The following is a 20,985-nucleotide window of genomic DNA, read 5'->3' on the forward strand; positions in this document are numbered from 1 at the left end:
AACGGCTTGTATCTAAACAGTAGCCTACCAAGTAAGTCATTGTTCACTGTCTTCCTCCTTCCTTTCACAACTACAGTGGTACCTTGACCTACGAGTGCATTATTGTACGAGTTTTTTGTTTTATGTTTTTTGTTTTTTGTTTTATTGTACGAGCGAAGACTGTGACTGTTTTCCCTCCGCCTCCGCTTATCGCCTCTACCCCCCTCCACACACACACACACACACACACACACACACACACACACACACACACACCCCACCAGCGTTTTCGTTAGCTCAAGTCGTCTCATCTCCAAGGAAAATACACTGAATAAAAACTTATTATATCTTTACATACTCTTTCTATTATGTTTTTATACAAGATTTGTTATTTAGAAATGTATTTTCCAATTTAATAACATGAAACATAAAAATGGGGTCTCATTTTGAGGGTTGGAACGGATTAATGCCATTTTTAAGTATTTTCAATATGGAAAACTGATTTGATGTGCGAGCAAATTGAGATACGAGCTCATCCACGGAACGAATTAAACTCGTAGGTCAAGGTACCACTGTATTTCTCTGGGGAGTTTATCTTTTGGCATCGTCGTGTGCCACCGGTGGAAGTTTTTATTCCAATGCTGTGCAGCTCAGAACACAGGTGAAGTGCGTTTTTTCGTTTCCGTTCGGAAATTTCATTGGTCTAATGTTATGTCACTCAGTTTTTTGGCTTGAAGTTTGTGAAACCGGGAAAAACCCAGGACAAATCCATATATTAGCCGCTTCGTTGTTTAAGCCACGGGGTTCAAAACGTGGGAAAAAAAGTAGCGGCTTATAGTCTGAAAAATACGGTGTGTGTGTGTGTGTGTGTGTGTGTGTGTGTGTGTGTGTGTGTATATATATATATATATATATATATATATATATACACACACACACACACACACACACACACACACACACACACACACACACACACACACACTAATGACACCACTCAATTTTGATTAGCTGTAAGGTGTTGTTTAAAACTAGAGGTTTATGGGCATCGACCAATTGTACTGCAAATTAAGCTGTAGCCTGTATTCGGCATCCAAAAAGGGAAACCGGAAAAGCTAGAATCATCACTAATGAATACGTGTAGCTTTTCTCAATCATGTCTAATAAGGTGCTAAGACCAGAGTAAGAATGACAACAAGTGTGTACCATTTTTATTGTGCGCTCATTCGCTAAGCTAAATAGCCAGTCAGAGTTCTCTTTCTTACCGACGAGCTCTGCTAATGATTCCACATGAGAATCAGCTGAAAAACGGATGACGCCATCTGACCAGAACAAAACTAAATCTGATTTATTTTATAAGATGAAAGGAAAAAAAAGAATATCGGAGAACCATATTGAGCAAAAAAAGTCGGCATCATATATTTGCCATCGGCTGCCCTGATTTCTAAATATCAACATCGGCCAGAGAAAAACCTATTTCGGTTGACCTCTAGATAAATCTGTCCACTGTTCAAAATGAATGCCCTGCCTTATAAACCATGCAGTCAGAGTTCCATACAGAGTTAGACTGCTATTGTAAAACATTTACTAAATTTACTAATTACCATACTGATTTAAACTGATCATTTTGCATGTAATTTAACTGGTATGGTTAGATTGGCACAAAATTAAGTTGATGAACTGGGTAAGACAATTGTAATATAAAAAGAATAAAATACAATACAAATGTTTAACATCAATCATTTCATTTATTAATTTACAAAGCAGCAGAAATGCACACAAATCAAACACACATTCTCTTACCCTCTCTCACACACCCACACAAACGTACACACATGCACATGTATGAATAAATACATTTTTTTAATTCTTAAAAAAATTTCTTATCACACTAGTTTTTGTCTGCATTTGACTTAGAGCAACGAAATGCTAGATTGAATTATCCATATAGAAAGTAATAAGTGATAATTATTTATTTTATCAATACAGTCATTTTTGCATTGCAAACATTAATGACATCATTAACTAGTGACTGCTGGCAAATAACCACAGTGAAAGTAGAAGAAATTCAATGCTAGGTGCCCATTACATGATTTTAATGCAACCATTGTATGCAATCATTTCATAGTTCTTGTTAAATTTGACAGAACCAACAAACATAAGATAAATATAAAACGCATTTATTAAGTGCTTGCTACTTTATATGGCACAAGTTCATAAACCTTAAACATCACACCCAATTTTGACCATCCCATTCCAGGTACCTCAAAAGCATTTGTAAGGGCTGGCAGTGAGGTTTGGTGAAGAGGCTTGGGATGCTTGGGTCAGTGTCCCAGTTCATCTCAACATCAGAGTTCTCTGCAGATTACTTGTATTTGTAAAATTTAACCTAGGCAAACCATCTCTTCACAAGGGCACTGTCATACTGGAAACTTATATACAATTGTGTGGCTGAAACTTTGTAGCAATTTTTTTAAGGCAAGCCAAGTTTTCATTGTGATGTCAGGTGTCCACAAACTTTTAGCAGATACTGTATATTATTGGAAAACATTACTTAATTACATATTGTAAAATACAAATGATTACATGTGGTCTGGGTTCTCTTGAAAATCTGTCTTTTTTGCATATGCATTTTAATGTACACACGGCTGGGAAATACAAATCTAAGTAAAATTTCATTTAAATGAAAGAACAAAAGTTTATTCAGTTTTTTTATGTCTCTTTTGTGAAAAGCGTTTATTCAAATATAGATATCTACGATTGTAAGCATAAATTTAAAAAAGGTAGCTATTTGTTGTCTGTGTAATCTGGATGATAATTCCTGATTGCATTAGCATTTACCTCCTGTCATGATTGTTATTATAAATAATAAATAAATAATAATAAAATCACTTAAAATTACATAAGCATTAGCTGCAGGTGTTCAGCACTCGGTCTTCCCGCAAAACATTTCAACACATGCAAAACTGAATTTTGGAAACTTGTGATGGTCAAACACCTACTAAGCCACTTATAGAAAAAAGAAAATATGCAGTGCAGCAGTTTATACATCAATTCTGTTTTTATTTAAATAGTTACTTGTCTTTACTGTAATTATATGATGCTTTAGTATTTATATTTATGCATATGGGAAACGTGAAATTATGTAGTAGCATGTACTGTAAAGTAACACCCAGAATCCACCACAGCATCCATCACACCATGGCCAATTTGTATTTTAACATTACCCATCACCATTATCATGCTCATCTGATTACTTTTTGCACACACCTGGACTCACACATAAATAGCCCTGACTAACATTCTTAATACAATGTCTTGTAATTGTATCCTATTTCCTAATTCTGGGTTTTGGGGAACAAGAAGTTGAGTTTTTTTTTTTATTAAAATTTGCATATGAACCTCACATGACTGAATTGTAAGAACACAATTTGCTTTTGTATATCTAACACTTTCCAGTTATAAAAAGTTGTATCAAACTGATATCAAACTTATAAATACCATATCCTTCACTCTCACAAAGCTCAGGATTAACAGAGTGCTTTGCAAGACACCAATTGATCACACTCGCATAATTCATTATAGTAATTAGAATGTGTTAAAATACATTTTAATTTGAGCAATTACATTTTCATGAAAATATATTTATGTAAACTACACCCAAAGTTTTATTAAACATCTCTAACTGCATAATCCCTTTTTTCACATAAAATATTTTCCAATTTTCCAGGATTTCAGAAAGAATATAGCTTTTTATATATAAACAAACAAACAAACAGCAATTTATGTATAAATATTAAGAATTTTAAGTGCATGCATTAATATATATAACTATTCAATAATTAAAAAAGAGAATTAGTTCACAATTAAAAATATATATTTCACATTTTTATTTTTAAAATCTAAAATGTAACACCAGTGGTTCTTAAGATGTTGAGATGTTAAGAATTATCAGGTTTAATATACACTGCCCATCCAAAAAAAGGTCACCACCTGGATTTAACTAAGCAAATAGGTAAGGTTAACCAATTGGAAATTTACTGCATGGATGATTATGTTTCAGCTAACAACAGGTTATTTAACCCCAAGTGAGAAGCTTTTAATTTCTTAAACAACCGTGTTGGAAGACACATCCTGTGGTCCTGGAAGAAGTGTTAATCTGTTTCAGTAGGGTAAAATTATTGGCATGCATCAAGCAAAGAAAATATCTGAAGAGATTGCTGAAACTACTAAAATTGGAAAAATAAAAAAATCCTGAATGATTGTGTTCGTCTAAAAAAAGGCTTCAATTTGCTAGGGAGCATAAAGATTTCTTTTTGGAGCAATGGCAGGTGGTCATGTGGTCTGTTGAGTCCAGATTTACCCTGTTCCAGAGTGATGGGCACATCAGGGTAAGAAGAGTCTCGGATGAACTGATGCACCCATTATGCCTACTGTACAAGCCTGTTATAATCTGGGGCTGCTGCAGTTGGTCAGGTCTAATTCAGCAATGTTGTGTGCAAAAAAGAGGTCAACTGACTGAATTACCAGGTTATTCCATCAATGGATTTTTTCTTCACTGATTGCACAGGCATATACCAAGATGGCATTGGCAGGATTTAGCAGGCTCAAATGGTAAAAGAGTGGTTCGGGGAGCATGAGACATCATACTCACACATGGATTGGCCACCACAAAGTCCAGACCTTAACCCCATTGAGAATCTTTGGGATGTGCTGGAGAACACTTTTTGCACAGCAAGGATTCTGGAACTCTTAACGGGAACAAATGTGACATTGCAGAAGCTTATCAAAAGGATGCAATGGCAAATAAGTGCCTTAATCAAAGATAAAGACGGTCCAATGTAATATTAATGTGTGTGACTTTTTTTTTGGACTGGCAATTTGAATTTGAATTTCTTTCTTTCATTTCATGGGACAATGGAGGTGACACTGTTTAAAAACAGTTCAGGCTATGCTTGATGGGCAAATGCTTTATAGGCAATTTGCAAAAAATGTTTTTTTAAATATTGTGAATTTGTTTTACAATGGTGAAACATCTTTTGCCAACCAATGCACATTTGGTATCATTGTTGCGGCATTGTTTTCATTGGTTTCATGATTATTGAGATTAAAAGTTAATAGCATTTTTAAATTGTTTAGTTTTTTACTTTTGACATTAAATAATACCTTGACATATGTAAAATACTGAATATTATTTTGTATGACATTCAGAAAACAGAATGGAATATACATTCACTTAAAGTAAATTGTATGAGAATTTAACCATTTATACGTATATAGAGTTACAGTTGTAATTACATTGTCTTTCCATGGATATGACCACTAGATCACTTCTCTCTACAGTGACCTTCATACATTCACATATATAATGTATGTAACAATTTGCTACCCATAGGTTTATGTGATTAAGTGTTTAAATGACCAATTGAAAGCCTGTGATTATAAAAACAGCTTGCAGTATTCCATATCACATATGACCCAACATACGACATAATACCTGTTGTCTGCTGGCTAAAATTACTGACACTTGTTCAAGTTTCCCTTTTTAATTTCCAAAAAAAACCCCCCAAAAATTACATACATAAACACATCTACAAGTAGCTTGTTTGGGAAGTTAAAAGCCGACTCAGCAGGTACAACTTGAAGTTTGATGCTTTTAGTCTAGTGTTGCTGAAGGTGTCTCCATCTCTAAGGCATTGATGTAATGACTGCAGTTGGGCTCACCTCTCACCACTGGGGAAGACTGGATGTGTCTGCCTGTGTGAGGGGTCACACACCAGCACTCACCCCGGTGCCCATTCACTGACATCTTACACTAAAACACATGAGATGGTCAACAATGAAATTGATCATTTAATTAAGTTGACTCTTGACTTGCCATGTTTTAACTACCGTAATTTCCAGACTATTAAGCACACCCAAGTATAAGCCGCACCCACTGAATTTTACAAAGATTTTTATTTTGAACATAAATAAGCCGCACCTGTCTATAAGCCATCTACACTGAAACTAATGACCTTTACACAGGCTTTAACGAAAGACAGTGTCTGTTACACGGCTTGTATCTAAACAGTAGCCTCCCAAGAAAGTCATTGTTCACTGTCTTCGTCCTTCCTTTCACAACAATGTCTCTCGCGAGTTTATCTTTTGGCATCGTCGTGCATTTAAAAATCACCATCACTATTCTCCTGATGCCGTGCAGCTCAGAACACAGGTAAAGTGCGTTTGTTCATGCCCAGTCGTTTTCAGCGTGACGAATGATTCGCATTTCCTGTTGACAGTCCGAGTGAGCGGCAGGTCAAACGCCAGAGGAACCTCATCCATATTTATGATGTGGTGCGGCCCAATTCAGTGGGAGCGCGTCTGATTTAATATAAAGAGTTCATTGGTTCACCTGAACCCGTTCAGTAATTTCATTGGTCTAATGTTATGGGGCTCAGTTTTTTGGCAGATTGAAGCTTGTGAAACCGGGAAAAACCCAGGAAAAATTCATAAATTAGCCGCTTCATTGTTTAAGCCGCGGGGTTCAACGCGTGGGAAAAAAGTAGCGGCATATAGTCTGGAAAATACGGTACTCTTTGGATTCTAATCATTGTTTTGGTATAACCTAGCTACTGAGTTAGGTTAATGGCTAATGACTGTGGATTATTTTTGGGATAGTCTATAAACCTCCTGCAAATGCAGCTTTAAAACTCTCCCGAGTCCTATTTAGTTTTAGAGATCACTGCTTGGTGCCTGTAAGGTCTAATACACTGTTAAACAAACATCAGCAAAAATGTTGCTTTCTATTTATTGTTTGAATATTTTTACAAGCGCTAAAAAATAATGCAAATTGGACAAAATGTGTGTAACTGCAAGCATTCATTAATTTGCAATCAAGTGTACATGTTTATTATTAAGATTCTCTATATTATTATACATTATTATGGATTTATATTATTTATTCTTACCTGTTTCAAGTTGTACTGGCCCCTCTTGTCACAGTTGGGTATGTGCACAGAGTAGAGGTCCTCCAAAGGGCCATGATTGTCTCGGAAGGGCATTTTGGATATCTTCTCAAGTACTTGCTCCAGCTCCTGCTGACACCGACTCTGTCATACACAACTCAAAGGATTAGTCTAAGATTAAAACAGTTAAAAAATTTCCTAAAGATATTTTTACTATCCAGTCAGTTACTAGCAGATGGCATGATAAAATTGTAACCTATAAAAATAGGACAAATTAGGTTTAGCCTACAAAAATGGGTTTAAATTTATAATAACGTCGCTGATTGTAACAAATGAAACCCTCACTCAGTTGACATTCTGCCTTTCCCCCCAGAGTCTTTTTCCATACCCTCACACACTGGGGGTTTTACAATCATCATTGTAAAATGTATTTTAACGGCAGCAATTTTATTAATGCATGATTAATGCAGCACGCATTTCTGTCTGTCCATTTTATTAAAGATAAAAAAATTAATTAAACTGATTTAAATAAAATGAAAAATGTATTTCAGTTTCCAAAGACATGATCTACTTAACTATTCTACTTATTTCAGCATACTTTAACAAATGTCTTCTTTCCTTCCATCCTTCATTCATTCACTCCCTTGAAATGTGGAATTGTCAGGATTTTCTCCTTTTAAAATAAATTTTTGGAGCTGGACATAAAATGCTAAAGAATCCAAAGCATAGCATAAAATTTTAATATTTAATTGCAATTAGTCACATGATTGCCATGAGTTAGCTAGTGATTAATCACACATTTTCATCGGTTTTTAATATACCTTAATTTAATACTTTCAAGTTTTTATTACACTAATCAATCTGCATGTTCAAATATGGATGTTTTATGCAAATGCATGTTTATTGTTAGTGAAACCATGCTAAACATACGGCATTAATTTAAAATATTCTTGTAAACGTTTTAAATTAATTATGGTGTTTTAAATTATGTAAATCATCAGGACACCGCATGGAACTTTTGCTATGTTTTTTTTATGTTTTGCCAGGTGTGTGCACCATGCCAGAGTTTGGCGTTTGATTTGTGACTTGGTAAATCAGTAAAATATTTTTAGTGATAAAAAAGGTTTTTCGGTGGAGTTTAATTTTTAATAAATATCTGAGTAAAGAAAGCACATCATGAATAAATGTGTTGCGTTGAAACTTGTAATTTCGGGTTTTTTTTATTAATAAATAATAATTTTTTTTTTTTTTTTAATTTAAAAAAATGTGTGCAGTTAAAATAAAATAAGATAAAAAAACTTGCATTAATGTGTTAATTTTAACAGCCATATATATATATATATATATATATATATATATATATATATATATATATATATATATATATATATATATATTAGGGCTGGGCGATATGGTCTAAAAAAAATCCCAGATTTTTTCACAAAAAATCCGATTTGCGATTTAAATTAAAATCAATCTGCATATGACAAAAAAAAAATTTTTCCAAAAAAAGTTTTAACTTTATTAAATAAAGTTTATTTACCCTTCTGGGATTATAACCCACTTTGGGTTAAAGTGCAATCAGAAACAACAAGCCAAAAATACAAGATGGCGGCCCTGCCTTTGTAAATTGTGAAAATAGAACAACATAAAATTAGAAAACCTACACAGAAAAAATGTTTTATGAGTGTTTAAATGTGGAACATGATTGAAAATGCACCTGAGGTTTTAAGAGATTTTGCCTTTAGTTTTCTTAAAAACTCCACAGTAAAATGATGTTTGAATATGGTGATTAAAATGATCAGATTTTTGTGTTTCTTAAAGGAAACGCCGTTCTGAAGCGCCTTTACATGTATTTTGGTCGCTTCCAACATTTTGGACGCGCAACACTAAACAAAGTGCGGCTGCTTAACCGTGTATTTTCAAGATGCGGCTGTCTTAACTTTTCTTGGGAACGAGTTCTTCTCTGCTCGCTGCCATGTTGTTTGTGTATCTCTATGGCAAACGTGCGGGGGGAGGGGGGCGGGGCTGAGTTCGTTCGAAACTATGGGAGCCAAGAGGGGAGCGTCGGCGAACATTAAAGAGAAAACCGATTTTTATTAAAACAGATCGATGTAAACTACACATTCGAGTTAATCGTTAAAAATCGATTTATCGCCCAGCCCTAATATATATATATATATATATATATATATATATATATATATATATATATATACACACATACACACATATATAGCTTATATTCGTTAGTTTTAAATTTAAATCATTTACCAGCTTTGTTCGTGGCACCTTGGGGTCCTCTGCTATATACTTCATCTTGGTCTTCATTTGCTGCCGGTGATGGATGACAGCGCTCTCTTTAGGGCCCATCCACTGGCTGTCTTTCGTGGGCCTTCTGATTGGAGGAACTTCAGTTTGTTCTGATTCTGGGGCCAGCACTTCACCTGTTCACAAACATGCCCCGACCCAAAAAAAAAAGTGTTTTTTAGAAGAAATTCTTTTGGGAAATTCTTTTTTTATTAACATTGTGAAGAAAATCAGCACTGGCCACAATGGGTACAAAATTGGAAGGAAGAAGCTTAGCTCTTCATTACACTGTGGAGACACAGGTCGCAGGCAGGCTTAAGGTCCATCCAAGCTTCTTAGAAAACGTTCAAAACTCTCAACACAATTAAAACCGCTCAAAAGGTTAAACACATGCTCCATAAAAGATTATTTGTACTTATTAATATAAACAGTTTATTACAATGGCCAAGGTCTACAACTGCCATTAAGACTGTTGCACTCAATTGTCCATCAATTTTGTAAACAGTAGCTAACCTCAACATCGATAAAGTCAAGTCAAGAAGCTTTTATTGTCATTTCAACCATATATAGCTGATGCAGTATACAGTGAAATGAAACAACGTTCCTCCTGAACCCAGGTGCTACATAAAACAACATAAAACAACAGTCACAGAACAAAAGAACACAGGGCCAAGAACTAAGATCCTCGCCACATAAAGTGCATGTGTGCAACTGGTGCAAACAGTGCAAAAGACAACACAGGACAGTGCAAGACAACACATTATAAAATTATAATATTAATAATTATTTTAATAATTAAATATAAATAATAATTGTGACACCCAGATAAGGATGGGTTCCCTTTTGAGTCTTTTTCTTCTCAAACTTTTTTCTCGTATAAGTTCATGGAGTTTTTTCTTGCCACATCACCTATGGCTTGCTTATTAGGGAGGAACTATGAGACTAATTCATGAATTTACAATGTATATTCATATTCTATTTATATCTGTAAAGCTTTGGGATAGTGTCCATTGTTAAAGTGTTACAAATAAAACTTCATTTAATTGAACAGAGTTTGTTGCTTTTAAGATTCAAGTTCATACTGCTTGTGTGTTGCACAATATAAGAGCTCAGTTTATGCCTGGATATGGCAAAGGGACATACGTACGTAAGTAAGATGGTTGAAAGACACAAGTAAGAATCAACAGGCATTACATACCGCTTTTTCTTTCACATACCTCCTCTCTGTGTATAGCTGATACTTGAACACTGAGCCCCACTGACACACCCCCACTGCCGAACTCATTCCAGGAAACAGTCTCGCTTACAGTTGACTACCCCCTAACGTGGACTAGCTTACATTTGACGAGCTGTGCCAGAAACCACACAGACCACAACTGCTGCAATCTTATCAGTTCAGGGATGCACCTATCCCTGGCCAATGTGGAAGCCCAGATACCATACTTCTACCTGCCCAACATGATGATGATCATTATTAAGCAATTAATTCAAAAGGTCCTTCAGACCATCTGTTTACTGATGCACTGATGTAGACCACTAGTGCAAATTGATTGAATCCCCAATAAGTCAAAGCAAGTAACACTATGCAATGCATTCTAATTGCATGATGAGGTCTGTAACAATCCTATCAAAGGGAACTTTGCTTAGGTGTAATGGGTGCAATTCAAATGGTTACCATTTTAGAGGCAGATTCACTAATTAATATTGTTAATGAAGGCCTATAGATCATTCATAGAAGACATCTTTGTAAATATATATTTTAAAAAAGCATTTTTTTTATTGCATTTCTTCACATCTGCATTTTTAACATTGCATGTGCTGAGCTTAATAAATCCAGAGCATCATTTCTAAAAGTTCTACAAAGTGGAAAAGGCAACTGAAAAAAAGCAATGCATATATGTGGATTTTTTTTTTTATTTTGATGCTCTGGCACAATTCTGTGGCACATACTTTGTAAAAGTAAACATTTGTGTCAACCTTGTGAAGCAGTACAAAACAACCAGTTCAGGCTGTAATCAGATCTCAATCCAGAAAAAAGCCTGCTTCAGTGTGAAGGTTGGGTTATTGCACGCAGGGTGAAGTGTTTTACACAGGGATGTGTGATCTGTTAGTGGCCATTGCCATTCAATTTAGGTAAAAAAAAGCAAACTTATATGGTAGTGCTTAGGTCCCGCCTCACCCATGTAGCATCTGCGTAGGATCTAAGTATCAGTATCACACTAAGTATCTAAGTATTACATGTATAGACAATAAACAGACAGTTCTCCAGCCTTTAATTTCAAAAACATTCCAATTGGAAGATATTTCACACCTAGCACCAGGCACCAGTCTGCTCAAATTCAATTAAATTTTTTAATTTTTTTATTTGTATATCGCTTTTAACAATGAATATTGTCTCAAAGCAGCTTTACACAGATAATGTGATAATAAAGAATGAGGAGATGTTCTTTATAACAGTAAGTTTGTCTCTGATGAGCAAGCCGGTGGCCTCAAACACCCCCCAGCACACACACATAAGGACATTTTCTTTATTTAGGCGATAATAAAGTTCCAAACTCTGTATGATATATGCATGTGTTGTATGTATTTTCCCTTTACCATTTCAACATAGTTACAACTCAGTATTAGCATTAGTTACACATTAAAGCTCATATCCAGATGTAGCAATGTATCTCTGTTAATTAATGCTTTCTCTTTCTTTCATACTTGGTATCAAAATTATCTGCTCTCTATTTCTTAAACAATGTTTTAATACACTTTGGATGAAGCTTCAGACCAGCCATAAACATGCAAATGGGCCATAAATGGAGACAAAGAAATTTTTCCCTCTCAAAAGTTAATGCCTTGTATTGGCCATTTTACCAAATATGGGTGTGGCTAGGGACCATTAAAGGTTCTGAACACCCACCAATCATGGCTCAAACAGAGACAGATTTTCTCCAAAAATCTGACTCATATTCAGTCAGATTTCAAAAACTGACCTCTTGAAGTTAAAGCTGCTGGAAGGACAGCTATTCATTTAAGAACTTTAAACTACAGAAGAACTTGATTTAAGAACTTAAAAGCACTTCACAATGACTGGTCTGAATTTGGAGTCAGTGCATTAACAACAAAGCTAAAACTCAAAATCTTTTTGATCAAATCCTAGTACCAAGTTATTCCTGAACCAGAGTGTCTTACCTGGTCTAAAGGAACTAAACTCTTGTTAAATGGTAAGTAAATTAAACTAAATTCTACATTTTATTTTGAAATCATGGTCCCAGAACATGGAAGAAGAGTGGGAAGCACATAATTTGCTTGAAGTCCAGTAAGAAGTTTTCACACTGAGGAGTACTTCATGCTCAAAACTGTTGACAAGCTTTATGAAGGTGTTGACTTCCTTTTTGATTAGGACGTTCATGGTATCCTAGCTATCATCTGTAGCTATTCAGAGGTCTTCAGCCTTTAAACTGGTCACTTACAGAACATTTAAAGAAACCATTTTTTTAACAGGAATGTTACTTTCCAGGCAAATTAATAATGATGTAATAAAACAATCAGTAATGGTGTTTTTAGTCTATAAAATGTAAATATTAAAATATAAACATAGTCAAAGCATATGTATTCCAAATATCAGCTATTTGTTCAAGTTGCTTTATAGTTTAAGTATAGCTTAACTTTGAAAATTTGTTGATGGAATTAACATATCAGCTTGGTGTAGGATAACTCCTGTCAATCATGAAATATCCATCCCACCCACTATATGATCCCATACAGAGGCAGCAGAGTTAATTCTCCAACAGACTGATTTAGCTTCGCTGTCACAAAGAACAGTTCAGGAAATCATTCCTACCATATGCAATTGCACTGTACAATGACTCAATGTAACAGATAATAATAGTAACTTATATACATATTCTATTATTCATGGTCACTTTATGCACACATACTGTATATACACTGACAATTTGAACATTTAATTTTATCCTTTTCTTTCTTTTTTAATTGCCAGTTTGCACTGTTTTTGCACAGTTTTTATGTTGCATCATCATCAATATTGTATTTATTTATTTATTTATTTAAGTTACAATTACAATGTATTCATGTTTGTTTTTCTCCCTGTTACTGTTTGTGTAACCTGCTGCTGCTATAATTGCAATAATTTCCCCCCAAGGGATTTATAAATCCCCACGGGATTTATCCTCCACAGTGCTGTAACAGACTCATTGCAAGTTATCACAAACACTTAATTGCAGTTGTTGCTGCTAAGGGTGGCTCAACCAGTTATTAGGCTTAGGGGCAAACACTTTTTCACACAGGGTCATGTAGTTTTGGATTTGGTTTTCCCTCAATATTAAAAACCTTCATTTAAAAACTGCATGTTGTGTTCACTTGTGTTATCGTTTACTAATATTTAAATTAGTTTGATTGTATCTAAGTCTATATGCACAGAGTTTCCTTATTTTTTACCAAACACACAAATCTGGAACTGTGTTTTGTTTCAAAATAGTTTTATATCAAGAGTGCATATTACATGTAGACCCCATTTGTACAAAGCTGTTTTTCTGTCAACATGCTTGGAAGAATATCATATACTAAACATTATACTAAGTATATAAACAACCCAAATGTCATTTTATATGGTTATGTGTGCTTTATTAAATTAAATGTTATATTATATTGTATAGTTTCATTGAATTAAATGTTTTATGTTATTGAATATCATTTTCTGTCACTTGTGACAATTAAACAACAGTAAGAAGGAAAGAATTTAGTTATTTACATATAGCAATACAGTGGAACCCCGTTGTGCAAGCATAATTCGTTCTGGAAAATTGCTCGTAGGTCCATTTGCTCGTACGTTCGAACTGATTTTCCCCATAAAAATGAATGTAAAAGGGATTTAATCCATTCCGAGATCTCATTCGATCGCTTATTTCTGCACTTAAAAAATATTTGTAGCCTATTTTAACAAACAAATACACCGCAAATTACCGTAATGTAAACATAATTTAACACTTACTGTCCCTGATTCTTCTCCCGTGCATGCCCCGCCCGCACGGAGCTGCTCGCCGGCTTACTAATCACACACCTGACTCTCGTTTTGCACTCATCACCCAACCATATATAAACCCCTCATTCACCCTCACTCGATGTCCGTTATTATCAATGGTTTGGCTGTACATGTCATGATTCTCCCGTGCTTGTGGTCAGGAGACGCGCTCCTTTGGATATTACACAGACTGCTTCTCATCCAGTTCTGGACTAGTGGACCGCGCTCCCACCGCGCACCACTGGATTACTTCCCAGTTAATGCGAGTACACGTTTTTGCAAAATAAACTTTGTTTGATTTGACTTCGGCTTCCTCCTCTGTTTCTCGCATAACACTTACCCATGTGGTAGTGGTTGATTGCGAGTGTGAGACGCATATCATGCTCGTAACCTCCTCGGTTTCGATGGTATTTCTATTTACTAGGGATGCACCGAATATTCGGCCACCAAAAATTTTCGGCCGAAAATGGACCAAAAATTTATTTTCGGTTTTCGGCCGAAAGACTTTGATCAACGAAAAAACACGTCTGAAACAGTTTGTTGTGATGACGCAAACAAAAACCGCTGCCTGCACGTGCCTGTCTAAAACAACATGTCTGCGGTGTGGACGTATTTCAGTATATCTGAGAAAGACCCACGGATAGCGATTTGCAAAACATGTAATACCGAAATTACGTCTGCAAAAACTTTCTCCACGTCGGGTTTAATTTGAAAGTCGGGTTTAATTTATTCATTACTAGAGACTCAAAGCACTTTTGTACGTCGCTCTGGATAAGGGCGTCTGCTAAACGGCACAAATGTAAATGATGTAAATGTAAATCCAAACATCCGATCGCTATGCTGAATATCAGAGGAACGCAAATGCACAGAAAAGCAAAACCCCTCCGAGCACGCGCACTCCGTCTGTGGTGGATGTTTTTAAAAAGGCAGGAAGTTTCCCAGTGATATTGTTGTATTGTTGTATTTTTAAGCAGTTGCACTTGTTCTAAATGCACTTTGTTTTTAGGAAAGAACATATTTAATTTTACAACCTTTCAGCAGGCCAGAGGGCCTGTACATTATTATTTAATGTACACGAGTGCATTTAAGTTAAACATTTAAGACTAAATTTTAATTTATTTTATCCTGTGCATTGTTGCAATGTGCTATAAATAAATATTTTCATAATTTGTAATTGATTAATTCTTTGAGACTTTAATATCAATTTATGCAATTGAAATGCCTTGATTTTAGTAAGGTTAGTACACAGTCATAGCCATAAATGCAATAGTAATAATAATTGCCATAATTTCTTTCGGTGTTTCGGTTTTCGGCCTTGCTTTCCTCCTTTTTCGGTTTTCGGTTTCGGCCAAGAATTTTCATTTCGGTGCATCCCTACTATTTACTTTCGTTTTCACAGCACAATCACTGATTTACTTGGGAGACATGTTTTAAGATTTCTAGTGAAATAAAAATAAAAAACTAAAAAAAGTGAAGTTTTTGCTGCACTGAACAACGAGAGCGACCAAGTGATACGTCATTAACTAAGAGACTGATGCGACCCTCCGCCGAAAACAGGGAACCGGCAGCGTGGGTTTGCTCGTGCCTTCGAAATTTGCTCGTGAAACAGGATCAAATTTGGCGAGCAAGTTTGCTCGTACAATAGGTTGCTCGTACAACGGGGTTTTACTGTATATAAAGATAAATTATTTATGTAATATGTAATCTCAACATACATATATGCACCATATTTAAATGCACAATACAACAATAATAGAATAATAATTATTTTAATAATTATAAAAAAAGAAATTAAAATATCTCCACTAAAATTGCACATTCATATAAGATGTCAATTGGAACAATAAAAAAGACCTGAAAATGTGACACAGAATTAAGGTTAGATATATAGACAGATGCTTATCTTATTGTGTTATATAACATTACATGTTGTATTTGAAAGCAACAACACAGAACAGCATTTTGTATATAAATGAACTAGGCTGCCTACATCAAAAGAGGCATGCATGCTAGCATCACCTGCAACATCTGCATTTTAACATTTGCATACATTTAGAATAAAATTAATAAACTAAATTAATAAATTAATAAAAATATTTTAACTCCACCCTGCAACAAAAACTATGCAGCAAACTACCGGTATGTGCAAAAGAATTCAGATTCATGCCATGAATTTAGTTTTTAAACACAAGCCCACAGTTCATTAACATTTTGTAATTGCAGAATGTTGAAGTATGAAATGGAAGCAATGTTTCATTTTACCCAAAATACATCTTCCAAAACATCACGAAACCATTAAGCTACCACATCCGTACTTGGCTGTAGGTGTCTGTGTGTGTGAGTGTGGCAAAAAAAAATAAAAAATAAAAAATACTTTTTTAAGACTTACATATAGCATATATATTCCAAATATCGACTATTTATTGAAGTTGCTTTAAAGTTTCTTAAATATAGCTCAACTGTAAAGATTAGTTGATGGAATTCACATATCAGCTTTGTGTTGGACAGTTTCCTTATTTTTCAGCAACACTCTTAAGTAAGTAATATAACACCAATATCTAGAAGATTGGCAAAAAATATCCTAGTATTATTTATCAAAAAAGTAGGTTTTATATTTCATACACATTACAAATTTGAGGCCAGAGAATAATGCCATTTCATTATGCAGTCTTGCTTCTTCACATTGGCTGCTGAGGAATTAAAGAGGATTTGAAAAGTTATGAATCAGTTGCTTACTTTTCCCATCAATTAACACAAACCCCAAACCCTGAAGATGAAGAGAAAAATTCTAACAAAAACAATAGAGCTTTAAACACTATGTGCTTGGCCCCAAAATTCCTAACAAACACCACAGGGTTCCTGCACCTTCTGTGAACACTGTGTGTACAACCTGTAAAAACAGCTTGAAAACAGCTGTCATCTATCCATGCAAGGGATTTAGTCCAAAAAATATGTATCTGCAAATTGTGTTGAGCTCCCAAGTTCTTCTAACTCCTGCTCAATAACGTGTGACTTGTTAGTGTTGTGTCTGCTGCTAGGAGTTTCCTGTTTGCAAGTATTCTGAGTCCTGGTGCAGTAAAATGTTTCCCAGCCACGTTTCTGAAGGACCCAGCAGGGATGCCAGCTGTACCTGCTCTTGGAAGAAGCTGGGTGATTATTTTGGACTAGGTTAGTGGTCAGTTGGGCAACCTTTTTCATCATAACTTTAAATAAACGTCATTTTATTTCATTTTTTGGTTATTTTATTTTCAAAACTCTATCCCAGGTGTGTGGGACCCTTTTTTTGATTTGTTTTGTCCAAAGATTTTCCAAAACAACCCAACAAGCTAAATCATTTTTTTAAAACCAGGAGTCTTTAACATATCTTTTTCAATTATTCAGTGTTCACAGCAAAACTATCGCCTCATACTGAAAGTAAGACATGTTTATATAAAGTTTAAAATAATCAGCAAAAAAGTCAGAATGGTAATCTGTTCCCATTTCATTGTACTGTTCCCGAAACAGTACAATGTGATAAAACTTATACTGAATACATAATGACATTGTTTCATAGCTGCGAAAAATTCACAGCAAGACAGGGCCAAAGTGCAAAGTCCAACTTTGTAATCAATCGCTATGTTTTGCTACAGCAATTAGCATTTATTTAAACAGCAAAGTTTAGACGGTTTCAGAGTGCGTATAAATAAAAATAAACGAAAACAATATCCACTACTATTTTTGGCATTAAACTGTTGAGTTGAATGTGGCATGATTAAAAAAAATTGTCTAGGTCAAAAGTGAGGTATTTTCTTATAACCAGACTAAACTGCTGATACCATCATTTTTTCCGGTTGAACGTGAAATGTCGAAATAAGTAACAAATAAGCAAATTAGGAGTTAAGCGACAAACGTAGCCTACCTGAATATGTCCTTAGCTTTTAATCGATATCTTTTCGGAAGCGAATATAATGATGTTTATTGTTATTATTATTATTATTATTATTATTATTATTATTATTATTATAGCAGGGAGCCTCAACTGTACATATACATATTCATATACATATAATGTTGGCCAAGATGTCAACATGCATTGGATAGCTATATACTTTCGTCATGTTAAATGTTACAGTGACAGATTTAGAAAAAAAATGTTGTGCAGTAAAGCTTGTCGCAGAATCAGCTAATCAATGCATACCTCTCGAATTTATGGATGGATGGATCACTCACCGCTCAGTTCAGCGCTACCGATGCTGGGCTCCGCTTCCGCTTTGTGTGCGCAGCGACCGAGGCCGCGCACTAGCTTATCGAGGGGCAGCTCTGAGTCTGGCTCGGGGTAACAGCGGAGGCCGCTGGCGCACCGCGGTGTGTACACACCACACGGATCTCCGGCTCGGCGTGCACACACCGGACAACAGCCGCATCCTGGCTCACGCACGATCTCGGCACAGCTCACGGCAGTGAGAGCGGGGCATTCCGCCTGTTGCTCGGCGCTGCAGCTTGGACAGCGGAACACCAAACCTGCATGCACTGTGCCTGCAAACGCCACCACCATCAGCAATTCCAGCAGTATGTAGGGCATTGTAATTGCGTATTTTGCGCCTCTCTGCCGTCGGCTTAAGAGAAGAAAGTGGCAACAGAAGCGCACTCGTAGACAGGTGAAGTCTAACATCTTAGGCGCTCCAATCCAATCGGTGCTCATGTAGTGCTGACATCATAGCACAAAATCGTGAGGAACGCATTTGGGTCAATATAGAAATAGGTGCAAACAGCTTAGTTTCCTCACGGTCACTGAAGCAGAAGCATAGCGGACACGCGCACGGACAAATTATTCCGCAAGTCTGTGCACGTTTGCATGTTATGAATTCAGCCTGTGATTTACAATCACCAATCTCTGGGCTAGGAAAACAGATTTTCTTTTTGATGATTAGCAAGTTGAGGTATTGGTTAACCTCAGACTGAGTGAATAGTCCTTAACTACGGTGGCTCAGAAGGGCAAAGTACATAACAAAGTAAACTTTAAATGAAATTGTTACCTGTTCAAATAATGGCCAATTTAAATAATAAAGACAGAGTCAACGATTAATTAAAAATAGCCAACCCTAAATAAAAAATGTTGGTTATAAATAGTGATGTAAATTTTAGTAGTATTGAAGTAAATTTTAAAGGAACCAGACAAAAAAAAAGGAGCCCATTCTCATCTGCGTGACACTAAATGCCTGTTCATTAAAGGTTAACTGTTTACTGAATGACACTTAAATGAGAAACTATTTGTAGCAAGTAACAGCTCAAACTTGAATGAACATGTGAAAGTAGGGGGCCAACAGCATCGGTTAACCAAACACTCTATAACCATAACTCCAGGATTAAAGATGTGCAGATCATGATAGACAAAATGTTTGCTGAGTTACTGTGGTGTGAGAGCATTTAGTCTTTTATATACAAGTAGTAATATTTCATAATCAATGAAAGAATAATAAAAAAAAAAATGCTATCCTACACTGAAAAATTTGGTGTTGGATTTACTTCATTTTAATATTGATAGGGGGTGCACAAAATCCAGATGTATTTTTCAAATTGGTTATACTTGACATTTTAGAGTAATATCGAATAAATTATTGTAGCAGTTGTAGCTCAAATATTTTGAGTGAATGTTATTCTAATTTCCTAAGTATTTCTAACTAAGCTGTTTGTTACAACCCGCAGTATTTTGCGGGTTGTATTGTATTTGTATGTGGTGTGTAGTTGTGTGCAGGTGCCATCTCGAGACTGCAGTCCATGTCTTCCATGCATTCCAGTAAACCAAAGCTGGGCCCTCTTCCCTTCTGATGACATCAGCAGGAGGCGACCTATAAAGTCGAGGGGAAGCTGGGATTCAGGAGCTCGCTTAGACGATGCTCTCTTTGATCGTTATTCTGTCCTGTAACTGACCTATGCCTGTTCTGACTCTGAGTTTGCCCCATCCCGTTTTGACCATATTAACTCACTGTATTATACGTGTAAAATATATGTACATATTTGTTGCTTTGTTCACCGTTATTAGGGGTGTGGATGCCATTTCTGTTGGGTGTGTGTTTGTTTCCTGTTTTTGGTGAGGGAGTAAGGGAAGTGTTTTCTATGTCTTTTGGGTTTTGTGTGTAGGTAAGTAGTGTTTGTTAAAAGAGTGTTTTTGTTTATTATTTTGGCCTTGGTCCACCCTGAAGTCTATCCTGGTGTTGTACTGTACATACTACAATATACCTTTTGTTTTACGACACCCCAGTGTTTGCGTTTTCATTTCTATCACACTTTTACCAAATACACTTCCATCCACCCATTATATATACCACCCCGTGCCTCTGCCTAAAACCAGTTCCAGCAATTGTTATTTGTTAACCCTCATGTGAGCTGCTACCAGGTTTCCAGAAGCTATTACAATGCGCACCCTTAAGTCCAGGACTGTCATCAAAGCACTGGTAAAATTCTATAATAAGTTGGTATGCATAACTGTATACAGACTGATCGTGGGTCGAACTTTATGGGCCAGTTATATTCTCAGCTAGTTAATGAGTTGCAAATTAAGCATCAGGTTTCCATCGCCCAAGGTGCTCTTGAACGTTTCCACCAGACATTAAAAAATATTCTGCGTTCGTATTGCATGGAAACTGGAAAGTTCTGGGATGATGGCGTTCAGCTGTTGTTATTTGCTGTGCGTGATGCCATGTAGGAGTCACTTGGTTTTAGCCCCTCTGAACTGGT

At 35.7% G+C, this 20,985-nt stretch overlaps 1 protein-coding gene and 1 long non-coding RNA gene across 2 annotated transcripts; one reads left to right on the forward strand and one right to left on the reverse strand.

The window, feature by feature from the left end:
• Nucleotides 1–4,601: 4,601 nt before the first annotated feature.
• Nucleotides 4,602–19,785, reverse strand: igfbp2a (insulin-like growth factor binding protein 2a). The gene is made up of 5 exons (XM_046850920.1): nt 18,478–19,785; nt 9,201–9,373; nt 6,930–7,070; nt 5,704–5,794; nt 4,602–4,730 (listed from the first exon to the last, which is right to left on the reverse strand). Exons 1-5 carry the CDS (start codon nt 18,947–18,949, stop codon nt 4,630–4,632), a joined length of 978 nt encoding a protein of 325 aa, XP_046706876.1. The 5' UTR covers nt 18,950–19,785; the 3' UTR covers nt 4,602–4,629.
• LOC124386892 lies at nt 18,768–20,503 on the forward strand. The gene is made up of 2 exons (XR_006926045.1): nt 18,768–18,905; nt 19,954–20,503. It is a non-coding gene; the product is annotated as an uncharacterized LOC124386892 (long non-coding RNA).
• The last annotated feature ends 482 nt before the right edge of the window (nt 20,504–20,985 follow it).

The sequence above is a fragment of the Silurus meridionalis genome, chromosome 1 (assembly GCF_014805685.1).
Source record: "Silurus meridionalis isolate SWU-2019-XX chromosome 1, ASM1480568v1, whole genome shotgun sequence".
Lineage (NCBI taxonomy): Eukaryota > Metazoa > Chordata > Actinopteri > Siluriformes > Siluridae > Silurus > Silurus meridionalis.

What these genes read in the sequence shown, in the direction of transcription:
- igfbp2a (XM_046850920.1), bottom strand. Translation starts at nt 18,949, where the DNA reads ATGAGCACCGATTGGATTGGAGCGCCTAAGATGTTAGACTTCACCTGT. An exon ending in CGGTAGCGCTGAACTGAGCG is followed by an intron (nt 9,374 to 18,477) that starts GTGAGTGATCCA and finishes GTTTGTGAACAG; the next exon opens with GTGAAGTGCTGGCCCCAGAA. An exon ending in GTCTTCCCCAGTGGTGAGAG is followed by an intron (nt 4,731 to 5,703) that starts GTGAGCCCAACT and finishes GTTCCCGTTAAG; the next exon opens with AGTTCCAGAATCCTTGCTGT.